General features: G+C 40.7%; 1 protein-coding gene across 2 annotated transcripts in view; it reads right to left on the reverse strand.

The window, feature by feature from the left end:
- Nucleotides 1-983: 983 nt before the first annotated feature.
- Nucleotides 984-22,282, reverse strand: part of LIN52 (lin-52 DREAM MuvB core complex component) — a 37,471-nt gene continuing 16,172 nt past the window's right edge. The window contains exons 6-7 of one of the 2 annotated variants that reach the window (XM_028719920.2): nt 8,959-9,027; nt 984-3,186 (exon numbers count right to left, since the gene is read on the reverse strand). In XM_028719920.2, the coding sequence (XP_028575753.1) occupies nt 3,131-3,186; nt 8,959-9,027 (125 nt within the window). In that variant the 3' untranslated portion in view covers nt 984-3,130. The remainder of the gene's footprint in view (nt 3,187-8,958; nt 9,028-22,282) is intronic. The other variant, XM_028719939.2, reaches the window with a different exon arrangement.

The following is a 22,282-nucleotide window of genomic DNA, read 5'->3' on the forward strand; positions in this document are numbered from 1 at the left end:
TATAAGCTAGACGCCAAAAAGCTCCTTAAACCAGGGTTACAGTTGCCAAAATGGAATGCCTAGTTGCCATTCTTTCGGCCAGACGGCTCAAAAGTCGTATTTTTCAATACGACTTTTAGGTTCCTGAAATTAATTCTGTTTGTGCAGATAAAATATAGCAGATAGAATTCTACAGGAAGTGTTGCTAGTGTGTGAAAACAGTCAAGATCCAAGGCTCCCCAGGCATGCACCTCCAGATGGTGGAGACGTCAGGCGCCATTCTGGCGATGGGGCATCTTCACTTGGATGCAAGTGCCTGATAGCCAGGTGCAAAATGTGCCTGGCACATGGTGAATTTCCAATGTTGCATATGGGCACCGTTTCTATTTTCTTTTTAGCATCTGTTGAAGACCTTTCTTCTCCCAACAAGCATTTGAGGTTGCTATTTCTATCCCAGACTGTAATTATAATTAGACTTCAAATTGTTTGTAAGATACATTTTTATTGTTAAATTGGCTCAGGCTACTCTATGGGAAGGGGACGCGGGTGGCGCTGTGGGTAAAAGCCTCAGCGCCTAGGGCTTGCCGATCGAAAGGTCGGCGGTTCGAATCCCCGCGGCGGGGTGCGCTCCCGTTGCTCGGTCCCAGCACCTGCCAACCTAGCAGTTCGAAAGCACCCCCGGGTGCAAGTAGATAAATAGGGACCGCTTTCTAGCGGGAAGGTAAACGGCGTTCCGTGTGCGGCTCTGGCTCGCCAGAGCAGCAATGTCACGCTGGCCACGTGACCCGGAAGTGTCTCCGGACAGCGCTGGCCCCCGGCCTCTTAAGTGAGATGGGCGCACAACCCTAGAGTCTGTCAAGACTGGCCCGTACGGGCAGGGGTACCTTTACCTTTTTACTCTATGGGAAGCAATTCATTAATGAAATATATAAGTAATTCCCAGTCGGGGCATACATAGAATCAAACTGGTATTTGGCTAAAAATCACTGGTGAAACAAAATTCCTTATTTCACATGCTTTTGAAAATGCATTGTTTAATCTTTATTTATTTTAAGAACATGGAGCTATAACATACAGGTTACTTGTTCAGGACAACCCGATCAAGTATTACTACTATTTATAAAAATACATTCCCATCATATCCAAGACTGAAAAATATAAATATATAAATATCCCAACACTAGGGTATATACAGACTATTGCCCTATCTATGAAGGATAAAAGTTTCCAGAATAAAAAAGAAATGCTTTTTAACAACTAATTTTAAAAATTGCGATTCATGACTAGGCTGGTAATGTGAAGTTACCCTAGGTGTTGCCTAAACTTTTCAGTTTCACAGCCTCAAAAATGTGTTTCAAGAACCTTCACAATAAAAACAAATATACAGAGCATGATGAAACTGGAGCTAAACAATTTCACATCCCATTGCTTTCAATGGGAGAGTTCAGAACTCTCTGTCCCAACGTAACTTCAATGTGTACACAAAAACCCATTTTGTGATGTTTACTATATATATATGAAAAGCCACAAATATATAAAATAGATGCAAGAATTTCAATATTCCTAAACAAATATAAACTTTAGGTCAACATGAAGAACATTTCATCAACATTTCTCTGGCCAACACCACAGTTTCTCTTGCTTCCAATCTCATTGTTCACCATTATATGCAGTTTTGCTCCCACAGCAATGCAACCTCATATTTGAGCCCCCGTCGTGCATACTGTGACCTTATGTGGCCATTACTTAAACACGTGAAGACTTTGCTAAACTTCTTATGCTTTGAAAAGTCCCTCTTCTTATTGGATATACAGATACCCAAGGATTTACAGCTGAAACTGGCAGGTGCGCTGCAACAGAGACCTTTCACTTGTGTACTGTACAAAGTGCCTTAACGCAGAATTGCTTGCAGGATCATGTGAAGTTGCATATATATAGTTAGTTGATTATAGTTTATTCGTACAGCTCCAAGCTTACCCTATATCACCTGCAAATTGAAAAGGACACTCTAAGGTCTCTATGCTGAAATATTTCAATGTAGATCCAGTGTCCACAACATAAATGCTTTGTTCTGCCCTGGGGAAAAGTGAAATCTATATAGAGTTTTCAGTGGAATATTCAGGCCACACCCAAAGTTTAGCTCTCTTGAATCCCACTTATTTCAGAATGAGAGAGGTTCAATCTCCCCACTGAGATGCATGGGACTTAAAACTGCTTGCTTCTGGCTGGATTATCCTCAACTGTTTAACTAGCAACTTCATAATACAATATCCTAACCATGTATCTTGTGGACAAGCGATTTATTGCTTGTGGGTGGGGGAGATGTGATTCAAGTGATACAATAATGACATCTCTCCAATATGTTTCTTTGTAAGAGAAACCAATTTTGAAGAACCATCTTCTGGGTATTAACGATTGGAGGATATTTTCTTTCATTATTTAGAAAGGCCCCTTCCACATTTCCCACCCTAAGAGACAAATATATATTCAAACAAACATACATCCATTAATTCATATTACATGTTGGCATGTGGCTCCCAATCCCACTCAGCACCTGAGGCTATGTGAGCTTTGGGAAGAGAAACTGCATCATCTTATCTGCAATGTTTGTGGCCAATACATAGAGCTAACTTGGAAGGAAATCAAACATGTTTGCAGTCTTGAGATTAGCCAATAAATAAATAAAAATTAGTTTTCATTCAGGACCACACTTGTGGTGGCTTCTTCCGTGTGGCATTATTCATGTTGAGTTCTTGTCCCAAAAGGAAAAGAGGGACATGCACGTGCATGCAGACATATACTTGTATATGCCATGTGATGTACAGGCCTGTGTCACAGAACCAGGTAATAAAAAGCAACTCTGCTTTTATTTTAAAAAATATGCTGTTGCCAATTGCGGATGAATGAATGTATCCATTTTGACACAACTGGCATAAAATTATTCTAGCAAAATGTGTAAGGGTAGTAAAGAGGCAGGCAGGTCAAATTGTTCTGCTGGGGAACTGTTGTCTGTCCTTGCCAAAATAACCTGGATGTGTCTCTTCAGAAAAGAGGTGCGGCAAGAGGTCATTTCTGTAAGCATCAGGCATTTGGGGAAATTCTGGTCGTCTTCCAGCAGCCAGGTGTATTTCTTTCCAAACTCCATATTCAGCTACTTTTTGGGTTTTTCCAGGATGTTCAGAAATTTCCCTCGAGTCATTTCTCTTGCTGAAATCACAAGAAAGAAAGGGAAAAAAGGCTTAACATAAAACAAGTAGAGCTGGATAATTTACAATATTTAACCCCACTTGTGAAATTCATTTAAAATGGCTTTCTGGTGCCAAGAGGTAGCAAAAAAGATATAAAGTGAAGAAATAAATCTGTGCTGCGGTTCCGAGTTCCTAGCAGTCTGGAATTGCAGGCCAAGCACTGAAAACGTCAAAGCTCAGCTGTAATACTCACAAGCTGTCTCATTTCTTACTGCACCCACTTCCTTTATTTCCTCTGCGGCTTCAGGTTCCCCCTTTCAGTTTTCCTGCTATATCCATCTATGAATAGTATAATCTAGAGCGCTATTGCTCCTCCTCAGGGCATCTCTTCCTGGATGCTATAACCCTTCAGAGATTATGGACCTCTGTCTCCCTCCATTTCAAGATTACTTGTCCCTGGCTGCTTATGATCTTAAACATAAATGAGACAGCACTTCCACTCTCCCTTGGCAGTGATAGTCCCTGGGTGCTATAACGTAAATGGAGTTTATATTCCCTCAAAGTAGTTCATCTATGGATGGTGTGTTAAAGTAGAGTTTACAGAGCTGTGCTCTACCCTCTCACACTGTATTGTCATTCCCTGAGTGCTTAATACAGCAAGGCAAAGTATATATATGCTTCCCTGTGTGTCATCAATCTCTGTGAAAAGCACCACAGAGCTTTTACACAGCTACTTTCCTCCAGAAACATTTCTGACTTGGAGTTCCAAGGTTTTAGCTGCAGGTGTCCCAAAGACCAAAATTTCAAAGAGAAAATACACAAACACTTTCCCTTGCATGCTGTCTCCCCTTTCTTAAGTAATAAGTAAAATGCCCATTCATTGTGGTGGATAGGTTATATGCAGACAGAGGGCTAATATATTGCAAAGACTCCAAGGCATCAAAAATCCCTGTCGGATCCTTTACTATGAAGGCCAGACCACCCAATCTTGAGAGCGGAGGGAAGATTTTGGCTGCAAGGGCAGAACCGCCCCTTATGTGGGGGGTTACATTCTGGGCCCCTGCACACATAAGTGAAATGTGTTTAAGTGGGGAGCACCCTGGGGCTCATGGCTTGCAAGGAGACCTTCCCCAGAGCACAAAAAAGATGTCTTCTTCGGGCTTTGAGGGTCCTCTCGCGATCCACCTGCCTCTTCCAGGTTCCTGGCCCTGAGGTCGTGCGCAAGTAGATCGAACACAAGTGGGGAGTTTCCTGTATTATTGCATCAATTCAATGTGGCATCTTGGGGTTGTGGTGGACAGCTTAGTGAAAACACTGGTTCAATCTATGGCAGCTGTGAAAACTCCATGTTGTAAGACTGAAAATAAAACTGCTAATACTGTAGTGTCATTATACAAATCTAAGCTGTAACCACACTTCGATATTGTGTACAATTTTGTACAAACAGAAGGAAGCACTCCTTCAAACACTTGACGGTTAAACGAAGCTACTCGCTAACTTAGATGGCTTTAAAAGGGGCTCAACTGACCAATGGGGCTTGTAAATTCCCTTTCACTTAGAAGCATCTTTACCTACAGCTGACATCAGGTGTAGGGCAGATGACACTAGTGCGGGCCAGAGGTTCTCCACTACTGATCTAGAACATGTATATAATAAAACCCTTAAGTCAGGTCCAATTCACAGGACTGTAATTAAGTAAGGTGCAGGTTGAGTGAATATTGATTAAAAAATGGCCATGTGATTGTTTTCCCACACCAGAAACCCAACTTTACTGCACCATCCAAATACTTATTAAATGTGCCGTGGTGGTGGTGGTGGTGTTGAGGGGCCCTGAAGCAGTCACATAACCACAATGCACACAGAAATAGAAAACATGAAACCTCAACCGACATTTAGTTGCAGAAAAACAGTCAACTATATCGAACCTTGCTGTGTAACCTGAAGACTATCGTTTCCTATTTCAAATTTTGCCACGATTACACCATATATGTGAAGTTCAGAGACTTAAAAAGTGCAGTGAGACACTCCGGGAGGGGGGCCTTTCCCCCCTAATTTGTATAAAGGGGATAAACCCTAATAACTTAAAAACATCATCACTGGAAGTTTGAGGTTGAAGAAAGTTGGCTTTGAATTAAATCTCATGCCCTGCTCTTGCTCGAGTAATGTCAAACTGCAGCATTATCAACTGATGGAGTGGAAGTTTTCCACAGCCCCAGTCCCATATAGGAGATATACGAATGTGTGACAACTAGGCGCCCCTGAAGAGGGCTGCACCCTATAAATCAGGCTGCGAGCACTGACTAGTTCTGCGCTCCAAGTGAAATTACTGTGAGTTGGGGGCTGCTCCTGAGCACGTGCCCTCCTGTTCGCTTGTCATCGGAGATGTTAACATTTCTGATTAATTCACAGACCTCTCATTTTATTCTTCATTCCTTTATCCTTGCTATCCTGCTCTGCCGCAGCTTAAAGATTCTTACCGACCTGCTACAATAATCACCACCCGGCTCGCCCTCCCCCCCCCCCCACCTGGTGAAATTGTTTAGTGATGCCAACCGCGCTTTTAATTTGCAAGACATCAGACACAGAGGTAATTTATACCAACATCTGTTCATTTCTGACTTCTGAAACAAACTCGCACATGCTGCTACGAAATCCCATTAGGAGCAGGAGACAGCCTTCTGCTGTTCTGTATTCCTCTTCTCAATACACACTTAGGAGTCAACTAGGCTTTAAATTTTAAAAGCTATAATACAAAACTAAGGTAAGGTCCTTATAGCCATCAAATAAGCAAGGGCCATCCAAATTGTGCAAAGAAGTTTCTGCATTTTGCTACTTTCTTTGGGTGTGCTGATTGTCTAGCAGCTGATCTACCTAGACACGCACTCCTTCCCTCGCAGTATATTGCTGGTAATAGGCAAATTCAGACAGGATAGTGCTCTTTCCCAATATTTTGGGCACTCTTCCCTCTGGGTTGCCCCCCTCCCTGTAGTTTACCCCACTTTGGGAAGGAAACCCAAAAATGTTTCTTATGCTAAATGGTTCTTTTTGTTTAGCGTTGGTCCAGTTCAACATTTCCCCCCACCTCATTAAAAATCTAATTCCAGATATGCTTATTTTGGTTGAGAAACAAGGAAGAGAAGAAAGTGCAGTCAACATCCTAAATGCAATTGTTGTCAGGGAAACTTACAGTATTAGCTGTCACTACTGACTACCCATGGGAACGAGGGAAGCCAGTTACGTAGTAGAGGTACGTTTTCAAATAAAACAGATAAACAAAATTGTACTAGATTACATTGGAATATTTTTAAAAATACACTTAATCCAAGGGACTTGCCTACTGGAGGTGGGGCATCATACAATTTTTTATCATTCCAGCAAAAAACCAAAGCATGAAAGAGAAGCATGAATTGCCCTGTCCAGGCAAAATTTACTCTCTCTATCACTACAATAGAAAACCAACAATGGATACAACTGCAATAGCTCGATTACAAATTAATCTCCTCAGTTAGATGGGGAAGTGGGGGCACTAAAGACCACAGAAAACAACAATTTAGGATGTAATCGGCCTAGGTTACAATAAAGCTGAGTATTTCAACAAATCCGCCCTTTCCTGGGACTACCTAGGAAACAGCCATTGGGTTGCTATAAATAACAGAAGCTCTTGAACCAGGAATTAAATTTTCTGCCTTAGAATAGATGGATCTCAAACCAGGTAGTGGACAGAAGAGGCCGAATCCAAAAACGGAAGCTTAATTTCCCAGTTGCTAAGGAGGGTGGAGCACAGTTTAATATAATCTCCTCTTTGGAACTTCAATCCCTCAATCCTGTATTTAGCCTTGTTGCCTTGGTCTCCCTTCGCACTACAACTGTCCCCAAACTGCCTCCTGCAGTAAATTTTGTGGCTGTTGGTTGAAGCGATTCAGTAGTACAGATTGATTTCTTGCAAGTGAGGAGATGAGGGATTACCAAAAGCAGCCCTGGTTAACAAGATTGGGTGCAGAATCTCCTGCGAGAGCAGCCCACTCTGCCAGCGCTTTGCATCCTTTCACTATGACATATGGGTTTCATTACACAAAGATTTTCCCGATTTTAACTTTGAGGAGATTACATTAGAAACTCAGGGCTATCTTTACATCTGTAGCAATTTAAAGGTTAAGTAACATTTTTAATCAAATGACAAAGACTCATAATGTTTGGCCTTCGGTCCAAAGTGGAAACTGCAGCTAGGATGTTCCCTCCAATGGCAATTTAATTAGAAAAGAACTCTCTGCTGGAGATTGGGGCTCATTGGTCCCCAACATCTCATAAAGGGCATTCTCATGCATATAGTATCTCTGTGCCGCACTGTGTCATAAGCTCTGGATAGTCAGGAAATAATGGAGGATTTACTATGATAAAACTAATGAAACTAGTGACTTACATTTATGTAAGCAGCTATCACTCTGAAGGATCCTTAACAGGAAAGGGGAAATGGCTTGTTTTGCATAAAGATGCCCAATGTGTTCAGATAGAACAATTTGCATTTCATCTAAGGGAAGGACCATAGCTCAGTGGCAGCATAGCTGTTTTGCAGAAGGAAGGTTCTGGGTTCAATCCCTGGTATCCTGAAACCCCAGGAGAGCTTCTGCCAGTTAAGAGTAGACAGCAACGAGCAAGACAGACCAATGGACTAGCTTGGTATAAGGTAGCCTCCTTGATGCAATTAGCAACAATCAACACCGCCAATGCCATTTCATGCACTCTTATACACAGTTCACAGCTGTAACTAAGGGCAGCTCTATAAAATACTTATAACTTCTCAACTGCTTTTCACTGATGTGCTATGTTCACCATGTTATAAGAAACACGGCTTTGCAAGCAGACCTTATATATAAAATCACAGACCATTAGCATAGAAATCGCATGTTAAGGGATCTCAAGAGTTCTGTGTTCATAAGAGCCTTGCCCTGTAAGTTTGTTAAGGGCAGAATGAATAGCAGTTGAAACATGCAACATGCCAAAGAAACTGAATGCAAACATGGAGATTAAAATATAATTGTGTGCGCTGTTTTGCAGTTCTATACAACCTTCCATTCATGGATAGAATGTTGTTTACATATACTGGCTTCACTTCATCATTGCAAATCTATAATTTTACTTTCTAGTTCCAGAATGCAGTGTTCATGTATCAAATATATTGTTTTGTTGTTGCCAGTGCTATTTTTCTAGAAAAAGAGGTTCTGGAACTCACCCTTGTTCTCTTAAAATGGCAATGGCACCCTCATAAGAGGTGCCGGAACTGAGTTCCAGAGAGTTCTGGCTGAAACAAAAAAGGCCTGGTTGTTTCTGTTCTAACTATTTATTTGTGCTTTTATCTTGTGAACTGCCCTGAGATCTTTCAATGAAGAGGGGTATATAAATCAAATAAATAAATAAATAACTAAATAAATAAATAAATAAATAAATAAATGGATGAATTATGAGTCATATCTGGAACATGTTATTTATAGAACTCGACTTCTAAGTGATGAAGAGAAGCTGATTATGCTGGTAATATTTGCTCTACGTATTTCAAATCTTGATCGTGAAATACTGTGACTTAACAATGGGCTGTATCCAAAACTGTCCATGCGCAAGTGGACATTCTACTTGCATAATGTGATTTCGCCTTCTCTTCTCCCGCTGCATGGATAGATTAGGACTACCTGAAAAGATGTTCAGAATTTCAAAGGAATTTCTCTATTGTAATAGGTTCTCCTTCAGGGATTTTCTCTTTCTGGCCCCTTTACAAGAAAGGAATAAAAACTCTTACGGTACTCAAAGCAGATTGGACCGCCATGGGCTTCAGTAGACTGCGTAGGAATAGGCTGTGCTGTTGCACCTAATAAACACAATCAAGGTAAAAGCCAAGAACATAAAACTACCAGTATCAAATTCACTAAGTGCTATTTTGTTTCAACCAACCTAAATATGAAGATGAATGTATTGGGAGCACCTCCCACTTCCAAGAAACTGACAGCAGCCAGCTTGACCTCCTTGACCCATGATCTCCATGACACTAAGTGTAGGGAAAGAGTTACATCTCCTCGCCTTGAAGCCAATAAAACCGCTCTTGATTATAATTTAGATAAGAGCCACTGGATTGAATAATAATGACTGAAACTCCCTTGGCTGTTTCACCTTGAGACGTCCATCACTGGGTTAAACATGATGCTAATTGCATTTGGATTGATTAATTTCTCTCACTCCTGTCTATTCGAATAATGCTTAACAAAATAATCACAGTACCCAGAGCCAAATCTTCTCCGTCAAAGGAATGAAGCCATCAGAACCAGCAGAGATGAAAGAAATGAAGATGACCCGTAATTACTGCTACGGTGATATCATTACCATATTATAGAAAATGAGTGTGGCGAAGGGGGAGAGCGGGGGCTGTGATTATTATTTATTTTTTAATGGAACCTTACATCCCAAGAATGCAGATCTGACATAGTAGAGCATGTACATATACAGGGTGCGAGGGGAGGGGGTTTCTTATCTATTAAATTGCAAAATGGAGTGATCACCAAACCTTCAGATACATTACATGCTATGAGGTGGCTACTCCAGTCTTTCATTGCAATAGTTCTTTGTATTTGAATAGCATAGAGATGGGATGCCTGTCTCCCCAGTGAAGTCTTAGACACCCACTGCAGAAACAGTACTTAACTGTGATACTAAAACCATCTTTTTATTTTAAACTTGCTTGTTACTGGTGGCCTTGTTCTGAGGCTCCAAGTGCCAAATCCAGCTGTGATCAAAGGAAAGCTTCTTTTGAAGGGCACAGTTATTCCCAATACACTAATCTAAATCAATAAATGAACTGCTAACTGAATCAGGTTATATATTCATTTCTCAGCAACACTGTAGGATAGCTTTAAATGGTTTATTGCTGTGGCTTCAAATGGCATCAATAGAATACATTGCCTGGAAGAATTTGAATGAGAAAGCAACATTTTCAGCCCGCTTTTTCCTTAAATACCCTCTCATTTGAGAAAACAAAATAGCTTGGCAATTGTATAGAAGCTTCAACCACCTGTGCTCTGCAATTCTAATTGTAGTTTATACAGTTCAGTTCTCCCACTGCTGGTTATGTCTACCCCGTGGTATCAGGAAAAGGAGAAAAAGTAGGAACCAAGCAGCTTAAAATATTTATTCTGGCATAAGGCCAACTGTGTGTGTGAGCACACATACAAGCATCACATGCAAAACCAGCCAATATCAAAGACAAGTAGTTAAATTATGAGGCTAATAAACTATAAAATATTACTTAAAGCTACAAAAAGAGAGCCTCCAGGTATAGCAAAAGACTGAGCAGTCATCACTATAAAGGAATGAGAATTCTATCACATAAATATATCACATGGTGTCTCATATTACCAATATTCATTCTTTCCATATAATGTTAATCATAAACTTAATTACTAATCCTACACTCAACACATTTACTAATACAAAACCCTCTGCTTGGGTCCAGTTTTCTTGACTCTGCAGGATTAGTTGAGTCCAATCATAGACATTTTCCTTGGTGGCATCCTTAACCCTGCAGGAATCCCTCCAAATGCTAACCACAGTTATCAACCCCTTATCAAACTGTTAAAGAGGACAAAGTAGATAATCATAGTCTCCACCTCTCACCATGACTGGTTAGAGGAGGAGAGAAGTAAGAGAGCTCCCACTGCTGGTTGAAGTATGCTGGGATAGTAGGGGACAACTTTAACCTTCCGCAAGTGTTACAAATCTGGCATAAACACCTGATGGGGGCAGTGGGGATGAGTGTGCTGCCTCTGCTTCCTGTCAAATCCCAATGTGTGGAAGAAGACTTTGTGATACAGGGAGCCATTTTCTTACATGTGGCATGTGAAGGTAAGCAGGATGGTGAGTGGTCTGGAGGTCAAGGCCTATGATTAATGGTTGAAGGAGATGGATATGTTTAGCTTGGAGAAGTGAAGCTTAAGGAGAGGGGACTGCATGGTTGTGGCCCTCATATCTGAAGGAGTGTCATGCAGAAGGTGGAACAGACTTCCGCGTTACTTCCACTGGAATTAATGGGTAGTAATTGCAAGGAAGCGGATTTCAACTGAACATTAGGAGAAACTCCCTAATGGTAAGAGGTGTTCAGCAGTGGCACAGGCTGCTTCAAAGGGTGGACTCTCCTTCACTGGAGGTATTTAAGCAGCGGCTGTCAGGTATGTTGTAGCTGCACATCCTGTATTGCAGATGCTGCAATGACCAGGCAGACTAGATGACCACCAAGGGCTCCTTCCAACTCTATGATTCTATGTGTTGTTGTTTCTAAAAATCATCATCCATGAATTTCAACACTGGCATTCCGATTGTGAAATTCTTTGTATTGAATACAGCAACAGATGAACAATCAGAGAATGGTTGGTAGGTGTGGCTGTGGCTCTGACATTGAAGCTCAAATGCACTACCAGTTTGGAGCGGTAAAGAGCTGTCACTGGGTACCCAGTCAGACTCTTTTCCTGCTGCTGGCATGATCACTCTCACATCCCTGCCAGGAAAGGAAGGGAGAAAGAGAGAAATGAGTGTGTAGCGTCCCGAAGCTCCACAAAGTTTCCCAGCTGACTGCTCCAGGTGCATTCACTCACTCAGACAGAGAAACTCCAGAGACTGGCAGTCATCAGAGCACATTGTGTTTGCTTGGGTGGAGAAACATTACTGAGTGCAATGCTGAGTTCCATCTGTAGCACATTCAAAGACCCCCTTTGCACACATAATTCCTCGGGTGTTTGTCGCTGCCTCTGCAGTTGCATACACACAGTCCCAGATATCTAATTACTTCAGCAAATGTGATTTGGCCTCCTGGAGGAGTGTTTACAAGCCACATAAATGACAGACCTTGCCAAGGGGAGGAAAGTTGTTTGTGCAGTTTGTAAACAGACCCGGAAGCCAATCCACACGGGGGGAAGTGATATGCACAGTCGTCACTTTCCTTTTTTCCTTCTCAGTGTGCCTAGTGTGGTGGCAGCTGCCAGACCTGGGCAGAGAGGGATACAAAAAGGAAGGAGGTTGCAGGAAGTGTAGGAAGGCAGGTTTACTTGATACCCAGATGCCATCACAAGGTTACGCTCTGCCAGCATTACCCTCAGTAAGGCAAGAGGCAAACTTTTATTTTATTTGCACAGAAAATGTGGGAGCAAGAGGAAAGATATTGGTCAAAATTACTGGAGATCATGAGGGAAAAACAGGTAATCAGGTAGGACACAAATTGCATCCTCATCAATACAGCCTTTCATAGACGTTGCCTACAGGTTGTAAAATAGAACTTAGGAATCGTGAGAAATTAGCTTCTATGTAAAAGTGAAAATGGAAATTCTCATGAACCCTAATTCTATGTCTGGTATCACTGGACCACTCACGCTATAACTGAGTAAAGCAGGCAGTGTCCCACTAGCTCCGTTGAGACCTACATTTAAAAAAAATAAAAAATTCACACTCCTCTAAACAGCTATTAGAAAAATAAAAAAGAAGGCTCGGCTTATTCTGTTAAATCCAAAAAGATAAGCTTCAAATTCTGTGGGACAATGAACAGACTATCTATTAAAAAGCCAAATGACAGCTTGGCCTGCTACCCAGAAACATCCGTCACCCAGGCACTTTCAGCTGGGATTTGTGCTGAATGACGTTTACTGTAGGTTAATAATTAGTTTTTAGCATAAGAGTCCAGTGTGGTCGTTCTCTCCCCAGGAGAGGAAAACAGGCTGAGCGATTTTTAGATTATATGTTCTGATAAGACACAGGCTCCTGACTCCCCATATGCAGTACAGGCCACCTGCTCTATGAAGCTGCCACAAGGGACCTCCTTGAAAAGGTTTAATAATAGTGCTCAAAGCCTGAGCTGAATTTACATCCTATATTGCAAAGTAAAATCATGTAGACAAAATCCCATCAAAAGATACACACTAAAGCCAATCTCTATAAACAAATTTACACACACACACACACACACACACACACACACACACTATAACGGGAGTGTTATAGTGGCTAACAGCACTGCAAAAATTATCAGCAAAACTGGATGCATAAAGCACATACATATATGTATTTAAGGGTCACCAATGTGCACCAGTACCTCCTGCAGTGCCTGCAAAAGGTCTCAGTAAATACCCCCTCAAAAATTCACAATACACGCAAGATTGATAGGAGCTGAGCAGGACAAGCAATTTGTATGGGCTTAGCCTACACTGGACATACCTCATCAAGCATGCCCACATTTCAATGGATGCCAGGATTGTATACCCATTCTCCCAACCATTAAGAATAGAGGAGAGTTGCAGAGGGCTTCTCTCTGTGAGTGTGGTGAAAGCTGTGGATTCCCTGCAAAGAAGTTCTCTCGTAAGGCAGATAGAAGGTTCTAAAAAGAGCTGGTTGAAAGCCGTATGTTCAACCAAGTCAAAGTTCAATTAAATCTGGGATGGGATTCACTTAATGAACTCCACCAGTGGAAGTCCTGTGCAAGGACTTCTTGTTTGCACAACAGGGCGCTCCCTCCTTGCCCCAGCAACAACTTCTCATAACAAAAATGCAGCCTACTAAATATTTTTCTCAAATCTAACTTATGCTTAGGCCCACAAGCACAAGGGAATATAGCATGTTTCCTTGTTTATTCATATTCCATGACCCAAGACTAGTTTTTATTTCTTCAAACATGTTTTTTAAAAGGTTTCAACAGATACGTCTTCTGTTTTAATCTGCTCAACAGAACAGAATGCATTTCTTTACTTCATGCTAAATCTACCATAGGCATGCAATATTTTCGCCCAAAGCTTTATTAGCATACGCACTGTACTCCATGTGACAACCATCCAGTTTGTTTTAACGCTAGCACTTTTCATCATGGATCTTATGGCTGTACCTCTTTTCAAATTAGGTTCACACCCAAATTTCTTTGGATAACACACATGGCATTAGGATTAGTTTTAGATATGGACACATTCAGAAAAGAATCTAGATTCTTTGGCAATCTGGAATCAATTAAATTGTTTAGTAATCTAGCCTAGCTAAGCAAATGCTCCCTCTGGTTTTAAATTACTAATAGCCTGGAGTTTAGTGCAAAACTCTGGAACTCATGCAGTGTTGTCTTTACATTCAGTATTCATATATACTTTTTGTTACAATTCCAAGTTACCATTCCTGAACTCTTAGAAACGCAACCAGGGTAGAATTACATAATGTGCTTGTGCAACCAATTTTCACAGAAGGGAATATTTTGTGTATACATTCCTTTTTACATTCACAATACTTGAATATTTAATTATATTTCTATAGCACCCACATTGTACCAAAAAAAGGCCAATATCCTTTTCAACTATTTAGAATTTGAAAAGAGGGAAGGGAAAGCAACATAATAAAGGGCAGCAAATTAACCACCCTGAGATCTTCAGATGAAGGGTAGTATGCAAATTTAATAATAATAAATAAGATGGGAAAACTCAGGCAAAATGTACACATGTATACACAGAATAACAACCGTATGGGAAGGGGGGGGGAAGCACAGTACAGGTTCATATTTTAATGGTTACAGTGTTTGGAATTTTATTTTTGTACTGTACTGTAATCTTTCTGAGTGTTTTCCTGGGGTTTTTCCATCATTTTGGGGTCAAACTTCTTTGGTCAGGAATGCAATAGAAATTGCCCCACAGGAATCAATTGTAATTGTGGACTCGTTATGTGAACGCTCACCTAACAAACGATTTCTTGGGAATGCATTGAGTTCAGATAGCATGCATTCCATAGAAGAGGACTACAAGTGAGATGGAGAGTAGCAGAAGTGGAAATCTTTAACATACAAAGTAGGAACATAAAACTGAGGCCAAGAAACTGAGTCGGAGTGCAAAGAGGGGGGAAACAGGAGCAGACGCATGAATACTTGTAATCAAAACTTGACATGGAATGTTCTGGGGCCTGCGGAGAGAAGCCAGAAGACAATGAGACTTTGCCAAAACAAAATGCAGAGTAAACCAGGTGAACAGAGCAGCAGAATGCAAAACAAGACTGGAAAATGGGAAGATTGGGGAATAGCATACTGCAGTAAATCAAGGTGAAAGAATGAAAGGGCACAATTCAACGGAGTTAAGCACTCTTAAAGAACACTGGTTTTTCAGTGTGCTTCACCCATGTTCAACTAAAGGCAAAGGCTTTAGAAGTAGAAGGACAGAGAAAAAAGTGAAGATTAGAACTGTCTAGAGAAGAAGATACAGCTTGGATAAAAGACAAATAATAAAAATTAAAGATGGAGCTCCAAGTAGAAGATGTTGCAGTAACCTCATCTGGGAGGTTATCAGAGTATGAATAACCACATGCAGCCTCTGCCCAGAAGGGGCCACAGGTGGTGAATGTTGCTATGTGCTACTGACATCGCTTAGATCTCCAGTGGCAGAGCTGAAGAAAGCACAGCCCAATCCAAGAAAATGAAAAGCAAAAAGGATGACCAGCCATAGCTACAGTTCAGTTGAGGGAGCACAAATCTGCTTTCAATCCATGCACAGTAGGAAAGGCATTTGCTTTGGCCACGTAAACAGTTGCAGGAAAAATATTTCACATTCTTACTTAAGTGCTCCGGAATACCTTCTTTAGGGGAACATTTATTGACATATATTTATATTCTGCGCTTCAATCTCAAAGGGTTCATAAAAGCGGCTAACGATTAAAACAAATAAACACATCTAACCATTGCATTTCAAACAGCAGAACAGAAACAAACACATAAAACCAGAGCCAGCAAGATCCTGTCTCAGATCAGAAGTTGGTGGGACTGGGGTGGGACTGGGGAGTTGGTGGGACCTGAACATCTCCATGATGGCCTGAACTGTTTGGGGCATTAAAGATCAAGACTAACACCAAGTTATTTCAAAATGTTATGAGTCCTTAACTCATAACCGAGCTTCCTTATCATCCAAACACATGTAGAGTACAAGTGGTTGATTCTGCAAATATGTTATGCCCAAATGAGTAATTACCACAGTGAAGGGATGGTGAATTAGATGGACAAGTTTTCTTATAGCCCAACATGGCTATCTTCTACTTTTTCTTAGGAAAAGTTATGCTCTTTCACTAGGAAGTATACCAGTGTCAAAATCCTTGAGATGAGATTAGAGAGAGAGAGAGAGAGAGAGAGAGATAGTGTGTGTGTGTGTGTGTGTTTGTGTGCGCTATTTTCTACCATTCTTACCAGATAGCTTCAATATCTGTTTTCAAACATGATTTGCAACCAATAAAGAGGAGAGGTGGACTTGGACTACAAAATTTGAAGAGATATGGTTGGCTTTAAGCAGGTAGGTGCAAACATAATTTTGAAGCAACATCTGATAAAGTATACATTTCACTACACTTTGAGAAACCACCTCACTTTGCTACACAACATATACCGGCATAAATGGCAAAGATTAGATGATTACTTCTGTTAATCAACCATCCCTGAGAACTGCAATAACTGTAAAAGCCAAATCCCTATGTAATTATTAAAAAAGAAGAAGCACACATTCGCTGAATTAAATGCTACTAACACAGCTACTCTAACAGCTAGATTATAGCTCTCATAAACAGTGTGGGCAGAATAGCCTTCTCCCTCAGAGCACTAGCTATTCAGTGGGATCAACCTACTGATTAATGGGAGTAATTCAGGTTGATTAAGCAGGCATTTCATTGAAATAAGAAGCATACATCTCCAGCTACTGAAAAGCTCTTCTGAGAAGTCTCAGAATCATAGAACTGTAGAGTTGGAAGGGCTACCAAGGGCTATCTAGTCCACCACCTGCAATGCAATGCAGGGCTGCAGGAATGCGACAGGAGGAGAGAATTGTTTCTGAACATTCTGCGTTGAAGCAGAGATTTGCTAGAAAAGGATATCACAAGGCAAACTTTCAAGTAAAACTGAAGCTGTGGAGACCATAGCACAGTGGCACCTCTGGTTACGAACGCTTTTGGTTATGAACGTGTCAGGTTACAAGCTCTGCTAACCCGGAAGCAGCTGCTCCTGGTTGTGAACTTTGTCCCAGGATGTGAATGGAAATCGCGTGCCAGAGGCGCGCATGTAGCAGGAGGCCCCATTAGCGAAAGTGTGCCTCAGGATAAGGACGGTTTCAGCTTAAGAACAGATCTCCGGAACGAATTAAGTTCGTAACCAGAGGTACCACTGTACTGCTTGGAAAAGAGTACAAAATTCTGATAAATAGCATATAAAATGGCAGAAATTCTAAACAGAAGAAACTCTTCAACCAATCCATCAGAGAGCATCTGTCTTCCCCCCAAAATTAAAAAATGAATCACACTTAGTCAACATTTACATTCTTGAAACAGAAGGACAGCAATTGGATAGCACTGGAGAAGACTCTTTAACCCTCTTTACCATCATGATCATATGTAGGAAACAACTTTATGTAAATTAATTCTACTTAAATGCTTGAGGGGAGGATTTGTGTGAGCACTGAAATCCAAGCACAGATGAAATACTTAAATCCTTAGCATCCTTGGCAGAATCTTTTTATTGTCTCAGTGAAGCCATTAGCATGTGTTCCAGAAAACTCTGCACATCTCAATACCAGTATGAATTTATATTGTACTTGAGTGTCCACAGGGCGCTTCACATAACAGCCCTAACAGCTATGTCAATATTATTATTCTGTTATTTGCTAAGGGTGAGAGGCAGTAACTTGCAAAAGGCTGCCTAATGCATTTTGGGCAAGGCCAAATTTGGAATGGCAATTTCCTGGTATAGGGGTCAGTTTTGTAGCAACTACTGTGCTATACAACCTCTTCTATATATCTTAGTAAACCAAAGTCTCCTATTACGCTGCTTTGGTTAAGTAATACTCTCTCTATCCTTTGGTGCTCAGAATCCAGCATGTTGCTCCCCAAAGTGGCAGAAGTGAGCTGCTTTTCCAACTCTGGAAAAAGCAAGTTTTCCTTGAATCTTTACAAGACTGAGCTTTATTCTGTAGGAAACCACAGCAGCGCTCGCTCAAAACAACTCACTTCAGCTCTTCATGATGCAATCAAAAAATGAAAATTTTAAAGAGCTACAATGGAATAAAGGAAAAGTACAATAAGTTGCATTGTGAAAAATGACGCCGGTTCTAGAATCTGTTGTAGGCTTAAGTGCCAAACGACTTTCTTGGCATGCTGACTTGTATGGAGATAAAAATCCCCGTAATGTAAAGAGCCTTTAGCTCAAATCCCATCATCTCCATAGAAAAGAGGGGATCTCTATAGAAGTAGTTGGTTCACTACCATTCCCCTGTCTTTTCCCAGGGGACACCTACAGCCTTCATATATATGTTGGATTGCTGTTTATATTCATGCATTCAGAGCACTTTCCATCTACCTAGCACAAGTGTAAAGTTATTTTACAAGTTCAAACAAACCAAGACTTATGCAATGTATGGAGTGTTAAACTCAGACCACTTTGCTGTAATCTTTCGGCAAAGAGATCCTAAAATTAAAGAAGCTGCCTTGAACTTAATACTATCCTGTCTAAAAGGTGCTAGAATATGGTGACTTCCTACAGTTCTGGCAACAAGTCAACGGCAAGTATAATGAAGAGTAGAGAGCTTTTTAACAGAGGGAAAGTTTTGTCTGCTTCTTGAGGCACAAAGTTCTGATTTAACTGTTGTGCAAACCTCTTCACTAGTAAGTTCATTATTTTTGACCTACAGAGCAATCTAGAAACCAGGAACAACTGGTATCAGTGCCACCCTCTTAGTAGTCAGATTCAATCTAAGGCAAACCTAGAAAAGAAAAGAAACTTGGATTCAAGGTCCTTATGGAGCTTGTGTAGACATAAAAGTACAGTATTTCTCTTGGGTGTTTCATCTATCCTTGTGTCTGCATGTTGTTGCCTTAACTGCATCTTCTTGGTAGTCTTTCTATTTCAGGGAATGTAAGACATCTCTTGTCTAATATTACATTTTAGATCTCATTCTAGGAGACAGCAGATCATAGTCTGAAGAAGCTACAGTTTTACCACTTTAAGGAACCAAAAAAAAAAAAAAAAAAATCTAGTACAGAAACAAGGAGAGCACTATAGACAAACAAAAGCAAATCTAAAGGTGAGCGAACCCCCAAGACAGGCAACCATTATTAGCGTGTCGATAGCACACTTGTTAAAAATGTATATTTTAATTTTCTGTATTGCTAAAGGTCCCAATTTGCCCAGGGATCTAGCTAAGCTACCATTTTCTACCACGACAGAGTCTAATCTTTATTTAATGGATTTAGCATCTATCTTCACTAGAGTGGTCTCCAAGGGAAAGGGGAGGGAAGAATGAAGGGGCCTAGAAGAGACGATCAGAGCCCCCTCCCCTTCTCTTCATCCATCCGGCGCTCATGTTTGTGTTCAAAATTCAATTACCTCCTTATTGATACTTCACAGAGATATTTAAGCTGCAAACATGAAGCCCTGATTTCCCAGGGGGCCATGCCCCTCTCTATTTCACTGCTCTGCTTCCCCCTGGGTGAATTCCTGAGGCGTCCATATTAATAGGTAATCAGTCACAATTCATTTATTAAACAGCTAGCAAGGTTTATCAGCCTGTCCTGATTAGCCGGAAGAAGCCACTGAATTCCTAATTTATTTATGGAAATCTAAGTGTCTTTTTGAATTCCATTCAGGAGACAGGGTGCTAAGGGTATGGCAGGCTGAATTCTAACAGGGAAGCAGCAGGCAGCATGCGGCTCATCCTAAGAAATGCACCGCAACAGTGACCCTCAGCATGGTCAATGGATTAGGGTTAAGGAACCTGCTTGCATAAGATTCATTAGGTTACTCATCACTAACAAGGCATTATTACACTTATTAGACGCTTAAGCCCAAATATCTAATAAACAAATTAGCTGGCAATTGCTCCTTACGTTGAGTTAAGAAACTCACTGCATCCTAAAGGTGATCTTTTTAAAGAAGTATTTTAAAAAGTTTGCACACTTTCAGATTAAGAATGTGAAGCTAGTACAAGTGTTTTAAAAATGTTGTACAGGACTCCTCTAGAACAGGGCTTCCCAAACTTGGGTCTCTAGCTGCTTTTGGACAACAATTCCCATCATCCCTGACCACTGGTCCTGCTAGCTAGGGATGATGGGAGTTGTAGTCCAAGTTGGAGACCCAAATTTGGGAAACCCTAGTTTTAAAAATACGCCAGTCATATTGTGTGTCATGCGGAACATAGGAAACTGTCACATACCAAGACCACTGGGTCCATCCTGCTTAGTACTGTCTATAATTCACTGGCAACAGCTCTTCAGGGTTTCAGGTTTGATCTTGCTGGGCGTGGGGTGGGGGAATACTACTAAGGTATGTAGAAGAAGTATTAAATCCCCCAGGAAAAAGCAGAGCACAGCAACTGAATTCCAGCAGTGAATGCAGCTTCCTATAGAAAGGTTACTGGCTCAAGAAATATCTTCTATGGAGTTAAACTCCTATCACCACCTCCTCTTATAATTATATCATGATCAGACACTTGTTTATCCATACTCCCCTAGGTCAAAAATCATAGAACTTTAAATAACTTTTCAGAACTGTCTGCACTGGTGTTGCCAGATGTACCATACTTCATGCAACTTTCCTTATTTTAGGAAAGGTTGCTGCTGAATTCAAAACAGCTTGGTCTAATAGAAGTCAACCAGTGCCCAGATATCTACATGCTACACAGAAAATGATGAATGTGTAACCAGCAGTGCTAACTGGCAGTTATCTTGGGAGCTTTAAGTGGAACCAATCTGAAGTATTTGATCTTGCAGAACCAACATATAAATAAGACCTATTCTGCCAGCAGATGCACTTTTAGTGAACACAGCAGCGAAAGTTATTCAGAACAGGCACGATGCTTAAAACAACCAAGTCTGAGGCTACCACATTAAAGGTCTTATTTGTACAAACAGAAATTGATTTTAAAATTGATTTACTTAAACCAGAGCAAAATACTGAGAAAGCATGCTTGTATAAACCTAATTATATGGGTTGCATTTGACCTGAATATATATTGACAATACATGAACTATGATGATGTACAGTTAAATTAGCTTTAAGAACACCCACAAATATAATTTCATAAGGTTTTGACTTAACAAAAACTATAGAAAGTGTAGCGCTCCGTGTGTGGGGGTGAGGATAGATAATTTGCACGTGTATATTAATGAGGAACAGCACAAGCCCAGATGAGACCTGGGCTTTAGAGACCTTGCTAAGGAAACTTGGCAACCATAGGAAAGTAGCTGTTAACAGTGTACAGGTCATATAAGGAAAGAAGGAGGGGTTTATTCTGGTTGACATGCTGGAGCAATAGAATGCACTCCCTTCATTATCGCTGCCACCCCACAAGTAAACCTTGATAAATGTGGTCAAGATTGCTGATGCAGGTATCAGGTCCACTAGGCAGAACAAAATGCCATGAGCCTCCTGAAGAATGCATGTAACTAATTGCTATTTGAGTGTGCTCATTAATTTTATATTACAATTAACAAATCCAAGCATATCTATAATGCATATACAATGAAAGATTATTACTAGGAGCAGCATGAGAAAATTAGCAGAAAAGATTGAAAATTTCTTCTCCATAGTGTCTCTTAGTAATTAATCTGGAACTTGATTGCTGTGACGTCAAAAACGAGACATTCCCACTTCTTTTTTTAAAGCTCATGCTCTCAGTACTTCAGCTAAGAATTCACACTTTGTAGCTATAATGTTCGCCATTCGCCTTTGTACAGAAGTTCCAAGGAACCAAGAGCTCTCTCTCATTAAATAGATACGGCACAAATCTGCTGAACAAGGCTGTTTCAGAGAAATATGTAAGTGCAAAACATTTGTATCTTTAAAGCTGACTATATTCAATATTCTTTGTAATGATGTATCAACATATGAACATTCTTCTAACAGGCAGAAATATTAGTAGGAAGCTACATATGAAGTGGACCAAGATCTGTAAGCAAGCTTTGCCACAGCCGCAAACATTCATTAAATTCTAGTCCAACACTGTGCAATGTATTGCAGGGCTGCAGGAATGGGACAGGAGGAAAGAACTGTTTCTGAACTGTCTGCACTGAAGCAGAGGTTTACTAGAAAAGGATATCACAAGCCAAAC

Source organism: Podarcis muralis, chromosome 1 (assembly GCF_964188315.1).
Source record: "Podarcis muralis chromosome 1, rPodMur119.hap1.1, whole genome shotgun sequence".
NCBI lineage: Eukaryota > Metazoa > Chordata > Lepidosauria > Squamata > Lacertidae > Podarcis > Podarcis muralis.